Source organism: Microcaecilia unicolor, chromosome 4 (genome assembly GCF_901765095.1).
Source record: "Microcaecilia unicolor chromosome 4, aMicUni1.1, whole genome shotgun sequence".
Taxonomy (NCBI): Eukaryota; Metazoa; Chordata; class Amphibia; order Gymnophiona; family Siphonopidae; genus Microcaecilia; species Microcaecilia unicolor.
In genome coordinates this window covers 291,273,391-291,299,154 of record NC_044034.1, presented here as the reverse complement: position 1 = coordinate 291,299,154, position 25,764 = coordinate 291,273,391, and the positions used below count along the sequence as shown (strand labels likewise).

The window sequence follows — 25,764 nt, the reverse complement described above, 5'->3', positions numbered from 1 at the left end:
TGATTGTGAATATTTTTTACAGCTTTTGTCAGTGCATTCCATAGTTGAGTACTAATAAAGGAGAAGGTGGAAGCATAAGTGGATTTATATTTGAGGCCGTTGCAGCTAGGGTAATGAAGGTTTAAGTATGAACGGGATGATCTGGATGTATTCCTGGAAGGTAGGTTAATTAAGTTGGTCATGTATCCTGGGACTTCTCCGTAAAGAATTTTGTGGACTAGGGTACAGATTTTGAAGGTGATTCGCTCCTTAATTGGAAGCCAGTGCAGTTTCTCTCGAAGAGGTTTAGCACTATCGAATTTGGATTTACCATAAATTAATCTGTCTGCAGATTAATTAAATTAAATTGCTCAGCTAAGTTTCAAACAAGAGAATCGGAAATTAGGGCTGTACACCGAATATCCATATTTGATTTGATTCGACCCTGAATAGTGCCCCAAATACGTTATTTGTATTTGGCTGAATAGTGATTTAAATTCGAATACGAATAATCTGGGGTGCTACTGTTCTCAATCCTACTGAAAACAAACATTTGATCTCTGATTTCACATTGCTTCTTATTATTTGTTATGTTAAAGCTCAATGTGCATTATTTATATTTGGTTGAATAATATTTTTAATCATATTCGGCCGAATAGTAAAATATGCTAATTGGTACAGCTCTATCCGAAATGCAAGGCAAGAACAACAAAAACTTCAGGAAATCTAATTCAAAACGATTTATGCAGTTAAGTTCAGAGTTGCCTACATAAGTTATTAGCTTTTTGTTTGTTCTAAATTAGTGATTGTGTGGGAACAAGGCTGAAAGTTAACCATATAAAGCTGATACCTCAGTGGTATCTAGTTAACTTTGTGATCTTGCTTAAAAAGCTCGTCTAAAGTTAACAGAATAATTTAACTGGTAAATTTTAGGCCACATGTTCCGCAATCCTGGTTTACTGGATAAGTTTATTTTTATTTATTTATTTATTTTATTTGTTTCATTTGTATCCCACATTTTCCCACCTACTAGCAGGCGCAATGTAGCTTACATAGTACCGTAAAGGCGTTCGCCAATTCCGGTATGAACAAATACAGTAATGTTGTTGTAGAATAAGTTTCGTGTGTACAGACACATTAGGGAATCGTAGAGAGGAAGAGTTATTATATGTCCATTACGAGCTTTGGTTTTGTTGTGTTGCAGGGTACAGGCATTTAAGTTGGGTCGGTAAGGTATGCCATTTTGAACAGGTTAGTTTTTAATGATTTCCGGAAGTTTAGGTGATCATAAGTTATTTTTGTGGCTTTTGGTAATGCGTTCCATAGTTGTGTGCTTATGTAGGAAAAGCTGGATGCATACGTTGATTTGTATTTGAGTCCTTTGCAGCTTGGGTAGTGGAGATTTAGGTATGTTCGTGTTGATCCTGTTGTGTTTCTGGTTGGTAGGTCTATGAGGTCTGTCATGTATCCCGGGGCTTCGCCGTAGTTATGAACCAGGGTGCAGATTTTGAAAGCAATACATTCTTTGATTGTGAGCCAGTGCAGTTTTTCTCGGAGGGGTTTGGCGCTTTTGAATCACGTTTTTCCAAATATAAGCCTGGCTGCCGTGTTTTGAGCGGTCAAGTTTCTTTTTTTTTTTTTTAATTACATTTGTATCCCGCGCTTTCCCACTCATGGCAGGTTCAATGCAGCTTACATGGTGCAATGGAGGGTTAAGTGACTTACCCAGAGTCACAAGGAGCTGCCTGTGCCTGAAGTGGGAATCGAACTCAGTTCCTCAGTTCCCCAGGACCAAAGTCCACCACCCTAACCACTAGGCCACTCCTCCACTCTTTATAATTTGTTCTTTGCATCCCACATAAATTCCGTTGCAGTAGTCTACATGGCTTAGTACCATTGATTGTATCAAGTTGCGAAATGTTTCCCTCGGGAAGAATGGTTTCACGCGTTTGAGTTTCCACATTGAGTGGAACATTTTCTTTGTTGTAGATTTCACTTGGTTCTCTAGTGTGAGGTTAAGGTCGATTGTATCGCCGAGAATTTTCAGGCTGTCTGAGATAGAGAGAGTATAATCTGGGGTGTTTATGTTTGTGGGTTTGTTCGTATTGTATTGGGATGAGAGAATGAGACAGTGTGTTTTTTCTGTGTTGAGTTTTAGTTGACATGCCCATGAGTCCATGATATTCAAGCTGAGCTTGATTTTGTTGGTGATTTCTGTCAGATCACGTTTGGGTTTTTTTTTTTTTTTTTAAATAACTTAAATATTGTTTATTGGCACAACATCATACAATGCAAAATATCATAATCACAAAGAAAAACATTCCACAAAGAACTGGCAAAGAAGAGTGTCAGATCTGCACAAAGCAAGTGCCAATCATGGGGTTTTCATTTAGTTTCCCCCCCCCCCCCTCCAATCCTCTCCCCCCTCCCCTCCCTCCCTTAACAGTTCAGAATCCTGCTTTTTGCTGTGGGAGTTAGCGAGTCCCAGAACAGGGACCAGGTCTTACAAAAGTGATCTCCCCTTGCAGAGGCCAGGTCACGGACCCTCTGCTTCTCCACCGAGCAGCATTGCATCGTATATTGTGACATCGTCTGCATAGATGAAAGGGTTAAGGCTTTGGTTGGATAAGGATTTGGCTAGTGGGGTCATCATTAGGTTGAAAAGGATCGGTGATAGTGATGATCCTTGAGGTACTCTGCATTCTGCTTTCCACAGTGGTGATATGTTTGAGCTTGATTTCACTTGATATGTTCTAGTGGTTAGGAAACCCTTGATCCAACTAAGTATGTGTCCGTCAATCCCGAAGTAATCTAGGAGTCTTAGTAATATTTTATGGTTTACCATGTCGAACGGACTGGACATGTCGAATTGGAGGAGAAGTATGCTTTTGCCTGTTGCTATTTCCTGCTTGAATTTGGCTAGGAGGGTAATTAGTACTGTTTCAGTGCTATGGAGGGGGCGAAATCCTGATTGTGATTCATGTAATATTGTGAATTTGTTTATATAATCAGTAAGTTGTTTGGTTACCATGCCTGAAAATCCACTTAAAGATGAGTGGAAAGCAGCCTGCTGAATATTAGGTCCATAATATCAATGGGTAGACAATGGGCCTTTACCACAGGCCACTTTTTAGTGTGGCTTAGTAAGTTTTAGTGCTTGGCTTTCCTGCGCACCGACGCCAGTTTTAGCATGCTGATAAAATGGCTACATTTTTTCTTTTTTTCCATAATGGCCATTTGCTAATTTCCCAATTAGCGCAAGAGCCCTTACCGCCATCTGTTTTGTAGGTGCTAGGGGCTCCTGTGCTAAGCCAGCGCTAATGGTTGGCATGCGGCAGTGCCCCCACACTAACCGATTAGCACAGGGAATGCCTACTCTCTGGCCATAAATACGCTTTGTTGTTTTTTCTTGATTCCTATTTCTCGGGGGTTTGGGGGTTCTTACCTCTCCAAATTATAGACTACATAGTGTCATTTTTTTTGTTTTTTAATTTCCCTGGATGTTGTTATTGGATAATTCTTCTTTTCCTGTATTGACTCTTTATCTTAATTTATTTTGGATGTTATATGAAAATGTAAATTAAAAAAAAATGCCTCTGCTCTAAAAAATAAAACCTATTTTTTTTTAGTGCGGGATTGGCACGTGGGGATCGAACTACCATGGAACACTCAGCACGTCCCGCGGCAGTGCTTTTTGGTATGTGGTAGGCACACGCTAGTGCCTACCAGCGCTTAGTAAAAGGGCCTCAAAGTGTGCACTTTCCATTTATTTAAGTTTATTTTAAATTTATTTTAAATTATTTTAAATTTATTTTAAACCAGAGCATTAATACTGTAAGAGTGCTGGAACTAGCCTTGGTCAAGATCTTTCTCTTCCTAGGAGTAGCCTAAGTGTAGTGGACTGTGATCCTGGGGAACTGAGTTTGATTCCCACTTCAGCTCCTTGTGACCCTGGGCAAGTAACTTAACCCTCCATTGCCCCTGGTACAAAATAAGTACCTGAATATATGTAAACCGCTTTGAATGTAGTTGCAAAAACCTCAGATAGGTGGTATATCAAATCCCATTTCCCTTCCCCTTCCCCTATCCTGTTCATGTATTTTCTGAGTAAGTGAATTGATCAGAATCTCAACAGTGTTAAACTCGTTCAGACTTAATATTTTCATTTACATGGATTCTTTCAACACCACTTCCTGCTTCAAAGTCAGAACTTTTTCCTGAATTTTCCGAGCAATTTAGGAGAGACCTGGATATAACCTAACCTGAAAAATCTTTAAAATCCAGTTCTGGGGAGAGATTCTTCAGTATATAGATAAACTCTGGGGGTGCACATTGGTATTAGACCCATTACTGCTCTTTTTTAAATATAGTTACACAGTGTCTCCAACTGGGGGTTTTAAACGCTTTGGCAGTTGGCTATATTATTTGGAATCTCGACCATTCTGCATGGCTAGTTGTCGGACCAGATCCCCTCCCTGGTGCTGTGGAGAACGCAGCTGATTCAACAAATGAAATTGGAGAGATGTGGAGTTCGAGCCTTAGACACTGCCATGGGAGACAATTTTTGAGCGCAATGGGAACCTCTGTGGTTAACTTTGCCCTCTCGAGGGAGGAGTTATATTTTAAACATATGAGCAGCTCATGTGAGGGAGGAGGGGGGGAGGGAGAGAGGGAGGGGGTTTCATTGTAAGAGGTAGAGTGGGGAAATGTTTAACATCTTTAAATTTGTTGGAAAACACCATTGCTAGAATTGTCAAGTTATGCACTATGTATTGTTTTATGCAAGGTTAATAAAAATGATTGAACATAAAATCCAGTCTTTGGTGCAGCAGAATTAGTCTGTTACAGCAATTGTCAATGTAAGGGGAAAAAAGAAGGTTGAAAGAATGAGGTTGATTATTCAACTGGTGGCGCTCCGCATTTTGTTAACTACTGCTGGCATTTTCCCAGATGTTCAATGCCAGGCCCTGTCCAGGCTTCAGTATTGAATATCTGTTTGTGCATAGCTGGTTAAGTCCGACATTCAGCACTTAACCGGTTATGGATTCGTGCATAATGAGACTGTAGACCTGGCCGATTAAGTTCTGAATATCGGCTTTTAACCGGCCAAGTGCTGACTTGGCCCCTGGAACACCCCCAAAATAGCCAGTTTTCATGTAGTCGCTAAAGAAACTCTTTAATTATTTTGTTACTTTAAAACAGAAATAAGTCATGTTTCCTTCCCTGCACCTGGAAAGCTGCAAATATATTCCCTGTCAGGCTCCACTGTATACATAGTAACCTGACACAAATTCTTAAGGTGACAACTCAGCTTTGTGGTCTCTTACTCTAAATAAAAATGAATCGATTATTAAATAATTTTCTAAAATTGTAAATAAAGCACTAGCTGAAGGACATTCCAAAGTATAGCTTCCACAGATCCCACCAAAAATCAGAATCCCAGACAGACACACTTTCAGATGTGAATGCCCCAGTAACATTATCCAGACATTTATCACTCAAACTATTTAGTTAACTGGCCTATCCCAGTAAGGGATAACCAAAAAAACGTGTATTCTACTTTTATATTCTGCAGGTGGTGTATTTGATTTCCATAGGACTGTGATAACATTTTTATTCAGAATTAGAAATATTGGAGTTGAGTTAATCAACCAGACTGGTTAAGTTGCCTGTTTGGGGCTATTTGCTAATTTTTAGCAAACCTAACCAGTTATCGGTGCTGAAAATAAGCAGTTACATTAGCAAGTAGAGCTGTCGCAAATAGCGTATTATACCTTTCAGCCGAATACGAATAAAGGAAAATATTATTCAGCTGAATATGAATAATGAGCATTGAGCTTTAATGTAACAAATAATAAAAGAAACAACGTGAAATCAGAGAAGTGTTTATTTCACTAGGATTTAGCACAGTAGAGCCTGGCTTATTCATATCTGAAATTAAATCACTATTCAGCCAAATACGAATAATCTACTCGGGGCCGAATCAAATCGAATACGAATACAGCCCCAGTATCAAGTTTTACGTGTTAGAATTTCTCATATACTGGAGAAATAGTGGTTTGGTAGCTGGGCATTATGAGAACTATATCCTTTCAGCTCATCTTCAGATCTCTTCTGTACTTCTACATTTCAAATGTGTGAAATTTCTTTATTATCTTTTTACTATTAGTGTTTAGGGATGGGAGTTGCCATATGATAGGAATAATGCTTTGGGGAAAAAAATTTTTTTCAGATTATTTTAGGACAAGTAACTGGGGACTTTATGCCATTGTTCAAAGAGAAAGTATATGTGTGCTATCACTTGAAGCATGCTGCAGGTACAAAGTACCTGTAGAGATCTGCAGCTGCATTTTCTGCAGATAGATTGTATTTTCAAATCTTTGTATTTTATGTAGACAATTTGTTTGTTTTTATTTATTTTTCCCTTGGGAGTACCTCTGTCTAAATGCAGCTAAAAGGGCACATGCAATGGATTGAAGGAGGATCTTTTCAAACGGCTTGGTTACAATGGTTAATTACTATTTACTAATGTAAATGGGTTTGAAAGTTGCCTTTCCTATAACCCCTTAGTGTGGGAACAGCCAAATAGCCTGCACTATTTATCCAAAACAAAGGGCCTCTTTTACTAAACCCCGCTAGCAATTCCTCTCATTTGCTTTCGGGAATTGCTAGCGCGGTTTGATAAGAGGCCCAAAATGTATAAAGAGATAATTAGAAGGAAAGAGAAATTGTTTCAATCTTTTATTGATCCCCTTCAGGTTGTTTGATCCGAGGGTGGACATCGTGAAAGCAGTGTGGTCACCTTTCAAGAAGACTTCCTGGCTTAAGCCCCTGTTGGTTGACCTGTCACCCTGGAGGTTAAAGTTCCAGGAGGTGGAGAACTCATTGGATAACCAGACAGAAGTGGTTTTCATTGCAGATTTTCCAGGTATTTTGAATGCTGCCAGTGGGGAAACAGTCTCATTACAGGTCCAGCGGCTGGTTTTACTTTTAGGAGCGATTTTGCACAGCAGGCTTCAGAAATTGTCACTAACTTGGTGGGGGTGGGGGGGGGGGGAGTGGGGTGTGGTGAAAGTGGTGGAACAATCCATCTCACTCCCTAGATCTGATGCAGGAAATGTCTGTTTCCATTTATTAGTGAGACACAGAACAGGCCGCCTTGAGGCAGCTTCTCTCCAACCCTACCAGTTGTATGATTTAGATCATTTTGCATACCTCCCGTGCTACTCTCTGATTTAAACTCTGGTGCCCTTGTTTCCTGTTCTGTCGTCTGTCCTTTTATAGAGCTCTTAATAGTGTTTGTTTTTTCTCTGTGTTGACTTCTGGGGTTGTTTGTCCTTTTTTCCCCCTCTTCTCTTCACTTTCCTCTTTCTAGGCCTGTACCTGGAGAACTTTGTAAGTGAAGATTTGGGGAACACCAGCATTCATCTGTTGAAGGGAGAGGTTGCTGTAGAAATTGTAAAGGAAGAGAAGAACTACACCCTGAAAGAAGGGGAGAAAATGCAGGTGGGTGCAGAGCAGAGAATACACTTCATCAGTCCCCACCCTCCACTCTCATATCACCACCAAAGCAGTGTCAGGATCAATGTCTGTTCCTTAGGAGCATTTAGTGCATGCTGCCAGATGTTTTGGTTCTGTTTCCCTGTTGTACATTATAACAACAGTTGGGTAAGGGGTTATTCATGAAATGGAAGAAAAGCAGCCAGGAAAGTATGTTGGTTGGACATTTAACCTCTGCAATCTGTTTATATACTCCCCCACCACCACCTGTTTGACTTTTAGAGGATGAGAAGGAAGGAACAACCATCTTAGTCTGTGTCCATCTTTTTGGTGGCATGACAGTTTTGAGGTTAGATGTGGGAAGGGAAGAGTGATTGGCTGATCTTGTATGCTCATTGGTCCAAGATGGTTGAGTAATGAGAAGAAAGATGACCAAAAACTCTCCTGGAGAAGGAGAGATCTTTCAGGCAACTACATTGTACATTTGGCAGCTGGAGTATATCCTTGGCAATGTGGACAGGAATAATTAGGCAGACTGCATGTGTTGGTTATCTTTTTCTGACATCATCTACTATGTTACTGTGATTCAAAATGAGGGTGAATTAGCATAACTTGTGAGCAGTAGTACTACTCAAGGTTTCAACCCTGGCTACTGACCAGTTACCCTGACACAAAAGAAATGATCACAAATAAGCATACATCTTCATTCATATTATGCTTGGATTAGGAAGGTTTAGGTATTCTAACTGGGCAGTTAGAACTGTTGGTGGAAGAAGAGGTTTGCGTGAAAATAAATTGGCATTACTGATCATGAGTTTCAAACTTGTGATAAATGAACACATTTCTATCCAACATACGCACACGTGAAACAAGAAATTTAACGATTAAAAAAAAATCTGGGTGACAACTCCTTTCCAAACAGAAGGGAATAGATTGTTTATTTTAACAAGTAATCATGAAACAATGCTGGGAGAAACCTTAGTTGTTAAGGATTGTAGTGTGGTGTTAAATTGGGGATAGTCAATGTTCACCAGACAGGGAGTCATCCAGCTGGTTTTCCAGGGAGCTGCAAACAACTTTGAAAGCTGTGATGTATAGTAAAAAAGCATCTTATTACAACTGGTCTGAGGATTGTATGTGCCTTGCAGGCCACCAGTTGGCTATCACCATGTTCAGTAAAAAAAAAAAAAAATCATACCCCTCATCCTTATAAAAATAGCATGTGGGGATGGGGGAGGGAGCCTACACTTTATCAAAGTCAGAGCTGCAAAGGGGGCCTACATAAGCAGGAGATCTAGGGCTCGCCCCGCGGCACCCACGGTAGCTTTTCCTTTCAGCGGCAGCAGGAGAGGCCTTCCTAAAACGTCATTTCCTGTTACCGCAAGAGCAGTGGCAGCAGAAGATCACATTTTTAGGAAGGTCTCTTCTGTTGCTGCTAGGAGGCAGCTCAGTGGGAGATTCCAGATCCTTGGCGGGAGAGGACCTACTACTACAAATCATTTCTATAGCACTACCAGTCATACGCAGCGCTTCACAATTGAACATGAAGAAAAGACAGTCCCTGCTCAAAAGAGCTTACAATCTAAATCAGGACAGACAGGACAAATAAGGGATAAGGGTAGGACAGACAGATAAGACACATAGGGAAAAAGGGACTATTGAAGAGAGGAAGACAAGATAAAGGGTACGAGCAGGTGACAAGTTAGGAATTAAAAGCAGCATCAAACAAGTAGGCCTTTAGCCCGGATTTGAAGGCGGCCAGGGATGGATCTTGACATAATGGCTTAGGAAGCCTATTCCAGGTATAAGGTGCAGCGAGATAGAAGGAGTGGAGTCTGGAGTTAGCGATGGAGGAGAAGGGTGCAATTAGGAGAGATTTGCCTAGTGAACGGAGTTCTTGGGAAGGAGTGTAGGGAGAGATGAGGGTGGAGAGGTAGTGAGGGGCAGCAGAGTGAATGCACTTATAGGTTAATAAGAGGAGCTTGAACTGTATACGGAAAAGTGGGAGAGTTGGCAAGTGTGCAAGATGGCTGCCAGGGATCAAAACTTTCTTCACCCACTCTTAATATCTCAATCAAATGCCTTAGGAAGAGTGTTAATAAGACTACCGCATTGCAGTGCAGTGCTAGTATAGTGACTGGAACTAAGCAAAATAAAATTGAAACAATATTTGTAATGGTGGGATGTTGAAAACGTCCGAAGCAGATCTCCCAACTCTGGTTAAGATTGTGGTGCTTCATGAGGTCCAAGACTTTTATGAGCAAACTAAGCCCAATTGAAACAATGATTCAAGATAGCTCCCATAATGTCACTGTGCTACAGGAGGAAATGCCCAATTTGGCGACCCAGCTTAACAGGCCGTGCTGAAAGTATGATCCAGATAGAGACTTTTTATGAGTAAGCGAATTGATCAGAATCTCAACAGTGTTAAACTTGTTCAGACTTACTATTTTCATTTACATGGAATCTTCAGTACAACTGCCTTGCTTCAAATTTGGAACCTTTTCCTCAATTTTCTGAGCAGTTTGATAGAGACCTGGATATAACCAAACCTGAAAAATCTTTAAAGTCCAGTCTGTGGTGCAGCACAATTAGTATCTCCAACCTTGAAGACTAGGTCCAGATGTGATAAACTGAGAAAGGCAAGATTGTAGAGCTGCAGGGGGAGGTGGAGGAGGCCAACAATTGGAGTTGCAGAAACATTTGTATACTCAGGCTGCCAGAGGGAGCAGAAGGTATGCGGCCTATTGAATTTATAGAAGGTCTCCACCCTAAGATATTAAGACTTACTTTTAAGTATCCCCTTGAAGTGGAGAGCGCACACTGCATCCTGAGTCGCAAGCCAGGGGGCATGAGGAGAGCAAGGCCCTTTATCCTGAAGGTACTCTGACACAAGTAGACAATGGACACACTAGCAAAAGCATGACTGGTGCCATATTTGCAGTGGACTGGTGCTAGATTAAAAATTAATTTAAAAAAGCAGAACTTAAGAACTTAATAGCATCTACATCTCCTGATTTACAATCCCTTCTCCTTCTTCAGAGAGTCCCTTTGCTTGTTCATAAGTTCATGTAGTGTGATGCTCTCCTTAGAGTGATAAAGGACAGGTGTCTCACTCTGCTTGCTCTTACTAAGGAGCGATGTTTTCAATCACTGTCAGCCGTATGGGAATTTGAGGTGTATGGAGTGGCAGAGTTTGGGATCAGTAGTAATTTGGAGTTAAAGTAATAATGGAATAGATAGAGGGAGGAGGCTGCGGTACAAATATAGAGCGAGAGGGGGCTGAGTACTCTGGGATTGATGTATATTCCTCTCCATAATCCCTGTAAGCATGAAGACTGTGAGACTAGTATATGGGAACTAGAGGTTGTAGCTAAGTCTGTATAGAGGGCTAATGCCCACGTTCTCTACCCTCCATCACTACAGGGAGTGTGGGAGAGAGCCTGTAATTTTGAAAGTCGGTAGTGGTGGTTGGTAGTTTGTTGTTGTAGTTTAACCCTTGCTCCTTAACTACCCTGTGCCTTTCTCTGCCCTTCCTCCTCCATTACCCTCTCCATCCACCTTTCTGTTGGGTACTGCCAGTCACAGCAGAGTTTCAGCCACATTGTGTCTTGCAACACTGTATTATTTATCATATGATTAGGCTCAGTGAATTAATCCTGTTGTTTGTGACTCTTCCTCTCTTTCTGTTTCTTATCCTCTTTGACCTACCTGTCTCTCCCCTTTGACTCTTGTTTGATGCATATCCCCTTCTGTTGTTTTCTCTGCATTTCCTCTTGTCTCCCTCTTTATATACCATTTTTTCCACTTTCACAACCTCTTTCTGAATCTGCCGTCTCTGTTTCTTGCTTGTCTGTGATTCCTGTTTTCACCTTCAAGCTTCCAGCAGGAGAGTATCATAAGGTTTTCACAGTGTCCAAGGACCCCTCCTGCTACATGTACATCTATGTTAACACCACAGCTGTGTCACTAGAGAAGAATTTGACCAGGCTGCAGGAATTGAAAGAAAAGGTCCTGAATGGCACCGGTGAGTACTGGCTCCACCATAATTTATACATTCTGCCTCTGCCCCACCATAGCTAATCTGTCTCTGTTACATACCTACAACAGCTGCATGGAGTGGGCAGAGAGCACATCTAAAAAGTTTGAAAAACCTTGCAGTGGGGTATATGGGCATTTTAGACCAAAGAACTGTCCAGACTGATTTCAAAAACATTTCCTTATTGCCCTCATTAGACCAGTTCAGAACCTGTGGGTTTATATCCATCAACTAGCAGTTGGAGACAGAACAAATTACTGTGAGCCCTGCTCTATAAGGGTACATTGCATATTCAGCTCCTCTGTATTTAGTATTTGTCTGTCTCTAGCAAATAATGACAGATGGACCCTGTAGCTCCTAGAATGCTGTGGCGATGACTGCTCCTGCCCAATTAGGGAACTGGTAGCCAGTTTTGCAAGGGGTAGCAGGACTTTTGGAGTCTGTTTTCCTTGATGGGAATACTCTGAGGTTTTTGAGTTCCTCTTCCCCTCCATCCTTGGCTGGGAAGCTTCTTTTTTTTTTTTTGGTCCTCTAGTGCTGCTTATTAAAAATTGGGGTGGGGGGAAAGGAAAAGGAATATTGTTACAGTGGAGCACATCATTTTCAGAAGAAGCAGCAGTAGCAAGGCAGGCTAAAGTGAGCTGGATTTACTCACACCCAGGAGGGAGGAAGGATTGGCTGCCTCCTGTCATTTTAGCTTTACAGAGGGTGGAGCAGTGTGGCCTGTACTTAACACTGGGAGTGGCATAACAGCAGTCTCGGCTGATGTCAAGGGAAGCTGTTTTCACTAAACACTATATGGGGGCTCCAGCAGAGCACATCAAGTGCTACTCCCTCTGCAGTGGCCATCGCAACGCTTTGTGGCAGTGTGAGATGTGTTGAGACCGGTCTCTCATGATCCTGGATTGAGGTGGCAACCCGGTGGGATTGACTCAGGAGGTGCTCAGTGCAGGTGCATCTGTGCAGGAAAGCGATCCCCGCATGGAAGAAGTGGGAAAAAACCATTTGGTCTCCATATTCTCCAACAGCTTCTTTTAGCAGGGCCTTCAGCATCTGATGAGGTGCACCATAGTAGATAGTTAGGAACTCTAACAGGACCTTGAGCCCTGCTAGTAGATTTGCAAATTTTCCAGGAGCAGGGGAATCATTTCCCAAAGTTCATTCTGCTTTTATGTAAAGCATTTTTAGTTTTAATTAAAGAAGACTTAGAGGCTCCAGGACAGTACAGAGGGCTCTTCAGCTTCTAGACTTACTGCAGACATCAGTTCAGTGAATAGACTGTGCTCGGAGCCTTGAGAGGATCGGAACTCCCAATAATTGCTCTTGGTAGCTCAATCAGACCACACTGGGTCCTTTGGCGCCAAGACTGCTACACTGTTAGATCCATTGGAGAAAGGAGAGCTCCCAGTTGCAGAAGATGATCCTTCTGTACTGCAGCTGTCAGCTATCATTGCAAAAACATTAGAAGCGTTAAAATATTGCAGATTTGCCAGTCCAGGAAGTGTCTTCACAAGGGAACCCTATTCTGGAAGACATTAGGAAACTCCTTTGGTGCACCAAGCTTTTCAAGCCCTTATCTTGGTGGAGTGGGACACTCCTGAGGTTAGAGTGTGCCAAGCTACAGGTAAGCTCTATCCCTTAATCCCAGAAGAAAAGGAAAAGTTCAATCAGCCCAAGGTGAATGCTCTGGTAACAGTGGTTACCAAGAAGAATACTCTCCCAGTAGAAGAGAGTTCTGCACGCAAAGATTTCTAGGACCACAAGTTGGAGTACTTGCTGAAGCAGGCATTCGAGGCCTCTGCTTTAGGGCTTCGGGCAGCTGTATGCAATGCCTATGTTTCAAGAGCCTTGTGTTCACTTGGATCCAGCAGGGCCAAGGAGAGTCTGCAGATGATGGCGAGTCTGCGGCTGAGCAGGAACACCTGGAAGTATGGATGGTTAATATAGCAGAGGCCTTGTATGATATAATTAGGGCATTGGCCAGAAATTTGGCCATGACTTTCTGCAAGACATATTTTATAGCTCAGGAACTGGGTGGTGGACATGAGCTGCAAAATGCATTTCAGAAGTTCCCTTTTCAGGGGAAGTTGTTTTTCCAGAGGATCTTGAAAGGTTGGTAAAAGACTTGGGCGATACAAGCCTCAAAGTTTGCCTGAAGACAAGCCTAAGTCTTCCAAGCAACAGCTGGCAGAGTTAGATTGCAGGATATGACATTCTGTTGACCAGTATGCTCTGGGAACTTTCAGCGTTCCCATTTTCAGTTTCTCCAATTCTTTCAAAGTGACAAGAAGGAAGATAGGGAACCAGAATATCAGAAGCATCTAAACAATCCCAGTGAGGACCTCTGGGTGCAGTCCTTGGCATTTTGGATAGATAGCCATCTCTCCACACTCTACAAGAAATGGACTCTTGGTAGGTGCTAGAGATTGTCAGTCAAGGTTAGATGCTGGAGTTTTTCCACCCCCTTGCAGATTTCTTTATTGTCACCTTGTCATGACCTGACCAAAGAAGCAGAAGTGCAGACCAGCTGTTTAGGAGGAGTAGTTTCGGTAAGGACTAGGAAGTAAGAAAAAAAAGGAAGGTGTCTTTCAGCCCATCCTGGATCTCAACAAGGTGAATCGAGCATTCAGGGCTCTTCATTTTAGGATGGAAATCTTGCATCAGTGAGGTATGAAAGGAGGAGTTCTTAATTTTCATGGATCTCGGAGACCTATCTGCACACCCCCATTTTGGTCTCCTCACCAGCATTTCTTAAGGGTTGCAATTCTGGGACAGCACTTCCAGTTTCAGGCAATACCATTTGGCTTGGCTATGGCTCCTAGGACTTGATCCAAGCTGATGGTAGTCATAGTAAAAGTCATCTTTTATTTGAATGACTGATTCAAGCCAGCACGCAGGCAACATTGCAAGTGTACAGTTGCTGCAGTCCCTGGATTGGGTAATTAACACTGACAACAACCACTGTGTACCAATCTAATTCTTCAAATACTTGGGGACACAATTCTACACTGTGGAAGGTAAAAGCTTTCCTGCTGGAGCAGAGGATATGAAAACTTCAAGGTCAAGTTCATTATGTCCTGGGCCTAGTAGTTTCTCAGGCTTGGGAGTACATGCAAGTGTTGAGGAGTATGGCAATGTCCATAAAGCTATTTCCCTGGGCTGGAGAACATATGCACCCTCTGCAAAAATGTCTGCTCAGTCATTGGTCAGCTCAGTCATAGGATTATGAATACCAGCTGTCTTGGACAGCAGACACAAAAAGGAGCATGTGCTGTTAGCTTCTGTCACGCAACCTGCTCAAGGGAGTGTCCTTTGAAGCTCCAGATTTGTTAGTAGTGATGACAGATGCCAGCCTTTATGTTTGGGAAGCCCACTGCCAGGATCAGGTAACCCAAGGGAAATGGATGGCATCCAGAGTATCCTGGTCCATCAATCAGCTGGAAGTGAGGGCAGTTTAGAAAGCATTGATCCCTTTCACTATCCTAGTGATAGGCATGTTGGTAAGTGTTTTCCAACAATGTGACAGCAGTATCTTACATCAACAGACAAGGAAGCATGAGAAGTGCAACAATAGCCCTTTTGTTTTGCAGGTCAGAGAAACATCTTCGCAGTCTCTTGGTGGCCCTATTACTAGATATGTTGAGGCACATTTTTTGAGCAGGCATTCCCTGGATCCAGGGGAATGGGAGTTCATCGATCCAGTCTTTGGTCTCATAAGGAATTGATAGGACTATTTGTTTTTAGACCTGATGGCATCGAGAGCCACCACAAAAATGCCTTGCTGTTATTGAGTGTGAAGGTGCAGCATGATGGTTCGGACCTCTACCCTGATGAAGGAATTGAAACTTGGTCATGTCGGCAGAGAGTCCGATTTCAGCAGCTCTGGAAAGCTAAGTACTCTTAATGAGTTTTATTTAGATTTACTCAATAAATAAGTTTTTCTGTTTTGAGATCTTTTTCAAAAGTTGTATGTCTTCCCACTACTTCCAGTGTTGGGCCATGGGCTTCGAAAGATTGCCACTTATCCCAGGCAAGTGGTCATAGTAGCACCAGACTGGCCCAGGATCCTTTGATATGCAATCTTATTTGACTCAAGGTCACATTACCCCGTCAGGTCCCTCGGAGGAAGGGACTTCTGATTCAGGGACCTGTCCGAGGCAGGTGGCCATGGTAGCACCAGACTGGCCCAGGATCCTTTGGTATGCAATCTTATTTGACTCAAGGCCACATTAGCCCTTCAGGTCCCTTGGAGGAAGGGTCTTCTGATTCAGGAAGCTGTGGTAATGAAAGATCCAGCTCAGCTCTTGAACTGTTGTGCTTAAGGCAGTGAGAGTTACTCTGATGCAGTTATTTTTACTTTGTTCCAGGCCAGAAAATGTTCCACCTTGTTAACTTTTATGAGGGTTTGGTGAGTGTAACAGAGTTGTACATTGTTTTCAAGCTTTTATTGCTCACGTTTTGCCATTGCATCAGGAAGATAAGTGCTTAGCAGAAGGATCCTTATATGATCAAGTGGCAGCTGTTGCATCTTTACCAGGCAAGTTGGCAAGGTGTTCTTTGTCAGCCCATCCTGACATAGTCCATTTCTTAGAGTGATGTGGATCAGGCCTCCACTTGTCCCACGTGGAGTAAATTTGGTTATCAATGCCGTGGGAAAACTAAGCCCTTAAAAAGAGTAACTTTTAAGGACCTTAAGACAGCATTCCTCCTAGCCATTTCTCCAGTTCACAGGGTATTGGCGTTACAGGCGTTATCCTCTATTTTACAGAATCAGGAGTCGTGATCCAAATGGTGTTGCCCTTTCTCCTGAAGGGGGTTTCTCAGTCTTCATCCCTTTTAAGAGAGAGGATTGTAGAGCTGACTTAAAGCATTGCATCTTTTAGATGTTTCCTTCGTCTGCAGGCATTCCTTAGAGGCTACAAATGAGTTCTTTGCTGATTGAACAGATTGTCTTTTTTGAGGGTATTTGGAAAGATCAGGTAGCTACAGAGGCCAACGTTGTTTGATACTCCTAGGTGATTTCTTCTGTCTATATCCTTGTGGGGAAACAGCTTTCTAGAGGTCTATTGGCATGTTCCAGAAGGAGCATAGTGACCTCTTGAACTGAGTTACAGTGACTTGATCTTCATTTCATATATTTCCAAAGCACTATACCTTCGATGTTGCTACAAGGGCAGGTTCTTCTTTTGGAACCTTTGTGAGTACTGTTCTGCTGCATCCCATAGGTTTTGGACTGGTTTAGTGAGGATAAAAAGGAAGGAGAGATTAGATCTTATCTGCTAATTTTCTTTACTTGAGTCCCCACCATCCCAGTCTAACTTCCCTCCCTGTGTCCTACTTCTTTGGAATTTTTTTTTTTTACGTATTTTTTGTTGAAAACAAAAACAGCAAGACAATATTAATCTTAAAGTGTGAGTATAGGAGCGAAGAGAGATTTCGTAAAGAGAGGGGGCACAGATACTATTGATATCTAAATACTGAGAAGCTGAGTATGCAGGTTACCCTTATAGGGCAGAACAATGATTTGTTTCTTCATCTGGTGGATGGCAGACGTTGCGTACAGGTTCTGGACTGGATTTGAGGAACTCAAGGAAAGAAAATTTGCAGGTAAGACCTTATATCTCCTTTTGCAATGGAAAGGTTGTCCCAGTCTGAACAGTGTGTTGGTGGAGGGGATGCAGTGAGATTGGTCTGGGGTTTGCCTCAGACAGGCTGGCACTTATACTGGGCCAGAAAAACAGGGGTTACTTCTAAAAGAAATGTAGGTATAAATAATCCTTTGCCTATATGTGGTTGGTATGATGGAGAATTGCTGACAGCCCTGTATTCAATACCAGTGTTTATTCATGAAGGCGTGTAACTTGCATGGAGTGACAAGTGTGCCTCTGAACCCCTTATTGGGCAAACTGGATGGAACATGCAGGTCTTTGTCCGCCATCATTTTACTATGTTAAACCCCATGAGTAGTTTCTATCTGTGGGGCTTGCTGCTGTAATCAAGCAAAACCATGGGGGTAGTTTTCTATTGATTACTGTCCAAGGAACAGCACCTACACAAATTTTGTACCTGATTTTATTTTTCCAATATTTTAGTTACAACATTTTTTATTGACACTTCAATAAAATACATACTTGACCATATGCATACAGCCTCACTGGTACAGATGTTCATAAAGAAACTTTTTTTTTTTTTTGTTGAGCTAGTACAGAGTGCCAAACAATTATCACATTTTATCCCCTTCCCCTTCTTTAACAGGAAAGATGTCCCCATGTTATGTACACTTTGCTTTAGTATTAACTATATATAGAGTTCTCCTACAGATGTTAGGTCTGAACCTCAGGTAAATATTTAACATGTTTTCCGTGCAGTCAATACAAGAGGTTCCGTATAATCAACTATTATGTGGCTGTTATCCTTATCTGCTCGCTGTATGGACAGTATATAATCCATATACCCTAACAACTACGAAACTGTGTCTTATATAGTCTTTAAACTGTTATTTAGTAAGTCTATTGCGAATCTATAATTAAACAACAGGTTTTCTAATAGCCAGTTGTTCTTCAATCTGTGCATAGTGTTGTTTCCACCTGTATGCCATCAATTTACATGTAGTTGGAGTATGCATCAACCTTTGGCCTCATTGGATGTTGCAACAGTGATTGTCAACCTTAATGAACATGGTATGCTGCGAGCAGCTTAATGTTCTCATCATCCAACTAAACCAACACTCAAAGGAACTTTATTGACCAATTAACAAGTGAACATTCCTTGTAATGCTCATATCCCCTCCCCCCATCCCTTTATCCTCCCCCTTACCCCCTTCCTCCTAAAATCTCATCGAATGTGTGTTTCTAAGAATAAGGTCATACATATGTATTCTCGACTGCTTCTCGGTTATAATGTGTTAAGTATAAGACTCCGTCCTCTTTGAGTTAATATGTCTAATAATGGCCCCCAAAGTTTTAGAAAACGCGCCTTGCGGCGGCATGAACCTTTAGCCTCCCTTGCTTCCCATGTCATTAGTTGATGTGTCTGGTTTCGCCAGTGCCAATAGTCTGGAGGCTTATCTGACGTCCAAGATTGTAATATGCATTTTTTTGCTACCAGACATAACTTTCGACATAGAAGTGTCTCGTCTGCTGTTAAACCCTGGAATGCTCCTGGGTAGTCCAAAACCAATTGCAGAGGAGTACCCACTATTCTACGTGATGTCAGTGAAATCATAAAGTGTACTATCTTCCGCCAATAGCTCTGAATCTTTAAACATTCCCAGAATGCGTGGTAAAAAGTGTTCTCTACAAGATTACATTTCAAGCATCTTGGTGTAAGGATTCCTCCCATTCGGGACAATTGAGCTTGTGTGATGTAGGCTCTATGTAATACCCTGAATGCACATTCCCTATAATTAGCTCCACTGACTAGCCGGGGAATACTTTTTATGTAGGCGTCAACATCCCAATTAGATAAATCTTCTCCTATATCTGCCTCCCACCGCTGACGGAGCTGAGTCAACCCCACTCGCGGCGTCAGGGTCCACAATGTCCTCTGAAGCTGTGAGACTGATGGGGCTTCATCAGAGATATCATCAAAAAATTTTTGGATTTTCTCCCCTAAATGAAATTGTACCGCCTCCTTATCCAAGGATTGAATATAATGCTTCATCTGATTATAGCTAAAAGTGAACCTCCAATTTCCCTCTAATGTGAGTTGTCTTGGGGATTTCAATTTCCCTTCTCCATCTAATATTGTTTCTAATCGTTTAAGGCCTTTTTCCTCCCATTGTATAAAGACCGGATTTTCCAGCCCTGGTGGGAACATCGGGTTTCCCCTTATAGACAGCAATTCAGATATATTCGGGTTACCCCCCAGCTTCTTTGCCAAGCCTCTCCACGCTGCTTGTAGAGGCACTAAAAGTATGCAGTGTTTTATCCTTTGTGGCAGTAAAGTGTTTTTTATATGTAATAAGGTGGTCAAGTCGTATGGGCTAAAATAAGCTTTCTCCATCTCCAGGGGTGTAAGTGTGTGTGAAGAGAAAACCCAATCTCTCACCACCCGCATCAAACTAGCAAAGTTGTAATATTGCAAGTTAGGAAGGCCCAGTCCTCCGTGCCGCCAGGCTCCCAGCAAAAAATGCATCTTGAGTTTAGCTTTCTTTCTTGCCCAACAGAACCGCCCCACTAATTGATAGAATTGTTTGATATCTTTTTGAAATAATTTCAGCGGCAGAACCTGCAGAACATATAACCACCTGGGTAAAATTACCATTCGAATAAGGCTAATCCGACCTATCAATGGCAAAGGTAGGGCCCTCCAGGTGTCTAGCTGCTGCGCAGTATGATTAAGCAACCGAGTGACATTCAGCTTGTATATATCCTCTATCCGCTCTGTCAGAAGAACTCCCAGGTACCGAAATGAGCCCTCTGCCCATCTCAAAGGAAAATTGTCTCTCCAGAAAAGTCGGGTAGTCATAGGGATAGCCAGAGCTTCCGATTTCTCTAGATTAAGCTTAAAACCGGAGTAATCTCCAAATTCTGCAAAAACTTCTAAAAGATCCGCAAGAGACTTTTGAGGACTAGTAAGAGTCATTAATAAATCATCGGCGAATGCCGCGATTTTAAATTCCGCCTGTCCTATCGTTACTCCTCTTATAGTCCTATTCGAAATTACATCCCGGATTAAGGGATCCAGATAAAGAGCGAAAAGCAATGGTGACAGTGGGCACCCTTGTCTAGTTCCACGACTTATCTCAAAATTCTCTGACCATGTTCCATTTATCAGGACCCGTGCTTTTTCCAATATTTTATTAAAGATTTTTATGTAGAATATTTTTATTACTGGTTGTATGCTTAATCTTCACTTCCCCAACTGTAAAGGTTTAAAATACAAACTAACGCATGCGTCAACCTTTTCATACCTGAGTACACAACTCTGGAATGCGCTGCCGCGCAACTTAAAAACGATTTATGAACTAACTAACTTCCACAAACTACTGAAGACCCATCTCTTTAACAAGGTATACCACAAAGATCAACAAATGTGAACTCCTCCACATACATCCAGAATTGTCTTATAATATCTGCTTGTTATACTATTATCATGTTTATCATTATAATATTAACCAAGATCCTTCTGTAATACTAAATGTCTATTTTCTCATATATTTCCACCATTCATGATGTATTGTAAGCCACATTGAGCCTGCAAAGAGGTGGGAAAATGTGGGATACAAATGCAATAAAAAAATAAATACATAAAACGTAACAAACCAACCATTGCAGTATCAAGACAAATTATACAGCAGATTCAAAGAAAACAATCAGTTATTATCTATTCAACCCCCTCCCCCCTCTGTTCCCAAGACAACAGATAGACTCGAAGTCACAACAGGGCCTAGTTCAGTCTTAGGACAAAAAATAAAAAAGAGAGAAGCAAACATTACTTAACTAGTTTTCATAGTGTATAACCCTTTTCCCCCTAGTTTTAAACTGAAACTTTCTCTAGAGGTAGAAATTTTACAGCCAAAAGTATTAAAAAGGATAGTAGCAAGGCTCAGACTTGGTCCTAAAAGAAATTTGTCTCTTCTTTGCCTGCTGGAGAGGTAGCACTGCTGCTGACCTGAATTAGGGATAATTAAGGTGTGGGGAAGTAGAATATTTGCAAACGTTACTAAGGGCAATTTGATTACTGGGTTAGCTTCAAAGGGTTTGTTTGAAGCAGTCCACTTAGAATCCAAATTATATAGAGAGGAAAGGCCCCACTTAACTTTCTTTCTGAGAAGTTCTGAGAGAAGAGGACGTTTTTCTAAGTGATATTATTTTGCTCTCTGCTTGGTAACTTAAAGATTGGGTTTAAAAGAGGAATTGTGGGTTATTGATAAACACTGTTAGAATTTTTAAAAAATGAAAATGAAAAAGATGCAAGCTTTATTAACTAGACTCCATATCATTTTCCCCAGTTTTAAAATTTGAATTTTCTGCCACGGCATTAACAGACTCTAGAAGGCACAGCAAGGCCTAGTTCAGTCTTCATACCTACCCCCTCCCTAGCTCCTACATACCCCTAGCTCAGCTCTTTATTTATAGTCAATTATTCTAATTAGGACAACAAGAGGAGAGTTTTCATTAGAGTTTTAATTACATTTAATTAGTTTCTGAGAAGCAGACACTAAATAAATGACATACTGAGTGGAAGAGTGGCCTAGTGGTTAGAGTGGTGGACTTTGGTCCTGGGGAACTGGGTTCGATTCCCACTGCAGGCACAGGCAGCTCCTTGTGACTCTGGGCAAGTCACTTAACCTTCCATTGCCCCAGGTACAAATAAGTACCTAAGCCGCATTGAGCCTGCCATGAGTGGGAAAGCGTGGGGTACAAATAAAAAAAATATAAAAAATATATATATAATTTTAAGCCTCTATATTCATCTGATATCCCTTGTACCTTAAGTTTTAATTAAACAACTCTATAATACTAAGATGCAGACAGCAGTCCAGTAGCAAGAAGGGTGCTATCCAGTCTTTTGCATTGAGTGTCACATGTATGATTATCTTCCAGTTGGTGAGAGGTTATATGTGTGTGCTCGATGCAAAGATCTCCTAGCTCTCAGTGAACAAGTCTGTTCTCTTGAGGCTAGAGTAGCAGACTTGGAGGAGCTGAGGGAGACTGACAGGTACATAGAGGAGGCCTACAGGGACGTTGTAGAGAAGTCCCACCTTCACTCTGGCAGCCTTGGAGGAGGGAGGTCTTCTAAAAGGAGAGCATCACCCTGGTGAAGCTAGAAGTACTCCTGTAGCCAGGACCAGCCCACCAGGGGATGCAACATCCTCTCGCACCGAGGATATGTCTCCAGGAGCTTCTGCCCAGGAGGGAAGGGTTAGGATGGCTGTTTATAGTTGGTGATTCGATTATTAGGCATTTAGATAGCTGGGTGGCTGGTGGATGTGAGGATCGCCTAGTCACTTGCCTGCCTGGTGTAGTGGCGGACCTCATGCTGTCACCTAGATAGGATTTTAGATAGTGCTGGGGAGAAGCTGGCTGTCTTGGTATATGTGGGTACCAGTGACATAGGAAAATGTGGGAGGGAGGTTCTAGAAGCCAAATTTAGGCTCTAGGTAGTGGAGTGTGGTAGCCGTGTTAATATGTCCAATAAAAAAGGTATCATCTTATTTTCTTTTCCATATTTTATTTTGTTTGATTTCTATTGATGGCTCTTAGGTAGAAAACTCAAATCCAGAACCTCTAGCTTAGCATTTTCAGAAGTGTTCCACACGCTGAGCACAAGAGACAGGCAGAGCTCCAGAGTCTTAATTCGTGGATAAGGTGATGGTGCAGGGAGGAGGGTGTTAGATTTGTAAGGAAGTGGGCAACGTTCTGGGGGAGGGGAAGCCTATTTTGGAATGATGGGCTCCACCTTAACCAGGGTGGGACCAGGTTCCTGGCATCGGCATTTAAAAAGGAGAGAAAGAGCAGTTTTTAAACTAGAACCTGGGGGAAGGTTGACAGTCATTCAAAAGCGCATGGTTTGGAACAAGGAATGTTTCAAAGATATCTCCAAAACAGGGAAGACGTGGTATCCCGATAGGTTACAAAAGAGACCATAGTAGACCAGGAGGCATATTTTCAAAGCACTTAGCCTTCCAAAGTTCCATAGAAACCTATTGTGGAACACAATAATAACGAGGTGATTTCAATTACCCCGATATTGACTGGGTAAATATAACATCACACATCAGTACCCACTATAGACATAAATCACAGTTCTTTATTATGTCAACCAACTCACATTACCTCTATACATACATATACTCATACCTATTGCCCGCAGAACTCACTCATACAAACCTTTCAAATCACCCCCCTCATTCATCCACTTATCCTAATATTACATATACATTATGTTCACATATATCAACAAAACTGTATGCATCATTGTCCAAATCCTTTTAAACGAGCAATGCGTCTGTTAACTCAGTTTTTAAATGTAGGCTCAGTATTGGCTTGCTGTGCACCAAAACCTAGTTTTGTTGAGATGGAAGTTAGTGCAGCTGAAGGAAAATGTGAACCGTGTGAGTAAAACATAATGGCGCAGCAAACACACCCCTCCACCCCCTTCTGTCGTTCCAGGACCACCATTACCCCACTATGTCGTTTCAGGAACCCCCTCCCACTCCACCTGTCTCTGGCCCTCCCCTTCGTAACAGCCATCTGTGCCAAGCTGGAACCCGCAGCCGCTGCAAAGGGTGGTGGCATTACAGCACTGTAATTCTGCTGTGTGTGCAGCAGCACACGGTTTGCTGGCGTCGCAAAGTGGGAAAGTACCATTATATCGCCATGTGTTCCGCATGAAAAGATTGGTCCCTTGCTGTGCTCAGACCTTGCTCAGGTGAGAAAAATTTTGACTTTGATCCTCCCTGCTTTCTCTCGCTGCCTCTGCATCACCGGAGCGACAAATCGTGGTTGTGTGTGTTCAGTGACGGTGAGCGCTGACGCTGCCTTCTCCAGAAGCATTGAAAGGGAACAGTGAGTGCTTGCCCCGCTCTGCGAGGAACATAAATCCGTCTGTCACCTTAGCGCACCACAGCAAAATCAAGAACGGGGAAAAGGAGAAGAGAAAGGGACATGGAGAGGGGGATGGAAAGAAGTGGCAGGGGGGGTCCTGGAACTCAGATGGGAAGAAGTGGGAGGGGTTTCTGGAACTCAAAAAGGGCTGGAAGGGGAGAGGGGGGTGGAAAGGAGGAAGGGGGAAGGGGAGAGGGGGGAAGGGGAGAGCAGGGGGGTAGGGGAAGGGGGTTCTGCAAACTCTCGGTCTAATACACTCGGTCTCACAAACAGTCTGTGTATCACACACATACTCTCACACTCGCTCTCTCTCACACACACACACACTATATCTGTGTGAAACACACTCTCTCTCTCACACTCACTGTGTCTCACATATGCACTCGCACACACTCATTCTGACACACACACACTCTCTCACAGACACACTCGCACCCAGTCTCACTCTCTGACACACACATACACTCGCACAGTCACTCTTCTCTCACACAGCCACTCTCACACACACACTCTCTCAAACATACACACTACGAGGAAAACCTTGCTAGCGCCTGTTTCATTTGAGTCAGAAACAGGCCTTTTTTTACTAGTAATAGATAAATGCTGAAGGGGTACTTCCATTTGGATAAGTCCTTCCTGATCCTAGACAGGCCCATTTAGAATCCATTTGACACTCTGCATTTTATTTTCTGGCTCCCACACTCTGGATTTCCCTACCTTCATACATTCGTTCTGAGCCATCCTTTCCACGCTTCAGGTCCCTTCTTAAAACACATTTTTCTTTGGTCCTTAAGCATAGCCCCCAGTGAGACTTTTGTCAGGTGGGGATGCCCTAGTTGGCCTTCATTTATGTTTGGTCTGATTGAGTCTATCTGAATGTTTGTTCTCCTATTTATGATGACATTCTTTTCTACTATTTTACTTTATTTTATTTCATTGTATTTTAAGTTGTAAACTACTTTGATCCACCTGTTTGGAATATGCGGTATAGCAAGCTTTTAAAAAATTGTAAAAAGAGAGATTCTACCCCATAAGGAGAGTGGTAAATACTACCAATGAGTACACAATGATTTGATTAGGAACATTAGAGTTATAAAGATGTGAGAGATGCCAAGATATATATAGGCCCAAATATTACAATTTGTCATGTGCCTAATGAAGGGGAAAGGTACCGTGCCATCATTGCTCTAAGCTCTCTGTCAGATATAATACTTCCGATTTATCAGCATTGATCCATAGCCCCGAACTTTGCCCATATTCCATCAGTAAATCCAAGGCTTTCTGCAGGGGGGCTCACAGAGCAGTAAATGCTATAAGGAGATATCTGCGAACAGAGCAAGTTTAAACTCTTATGTCCTCACAGGATTACCCTGGATCCCACCTTTGCCCAGTATCTTCAAAGCTGAAAACTCTATACAAATGAAAAAAAAAAGTATGGGGGACAAAGGGCAGACCTGGCACGTACCTCTCTGGATATCAAAGGCGGGAGGAAGCACACCATTTACCAACACGCCCGGGGATCTTTTTATGAAGTATACAAATCACATTAAGAATTGGGCCATGAGAGGACTTGAACGTCATCCAGCTAATGGCAGCCTAGCTGACAAGCAACTCTAAACCCTGAGCAATAAGCTGTCTTTAGCAACTGCTCAGCAGTTTCCTCGGCCAGTTTGGAGCAGTTGTGATTATCCG

The 25,764-nt window shown here is 42.2% G+C and overlaps 1 protein-coding gene across 2 annotated transcripts in view; it reads left to right on the top strand.

Annotated features, from left to right (window-relative positions):
- Positions 1-25,764, top strand: part of GGCX (gamma-glutamyl carboxylase) — a 103,102-nt gene that overhangs the window by 59,696 nt on the left and 17,642 nt on the right. For both annotated transcript variants that reach the window (XR_003941974.1, XM_030201680.1), the window contains exons 11-13: positions 6,738-6,907; positions 7,355-7,485; positions 11,359-11,506. Coding sequence is in view for 1 of the 2 variants with exons in the window: in XM_030201680.1 (XP_030057540.1) it covers positions 6,738-6,907; positions 7,355-7,485; positions 11,359-11,506 (449 nt within the window). In the remaining variant the exon portion in view is untranslated. The remainder of the gene's footprint in view (positions 1-6,737; positions 6,908-7,354; positions 7,486-11,358; positions 11,507-25,764) is intronic.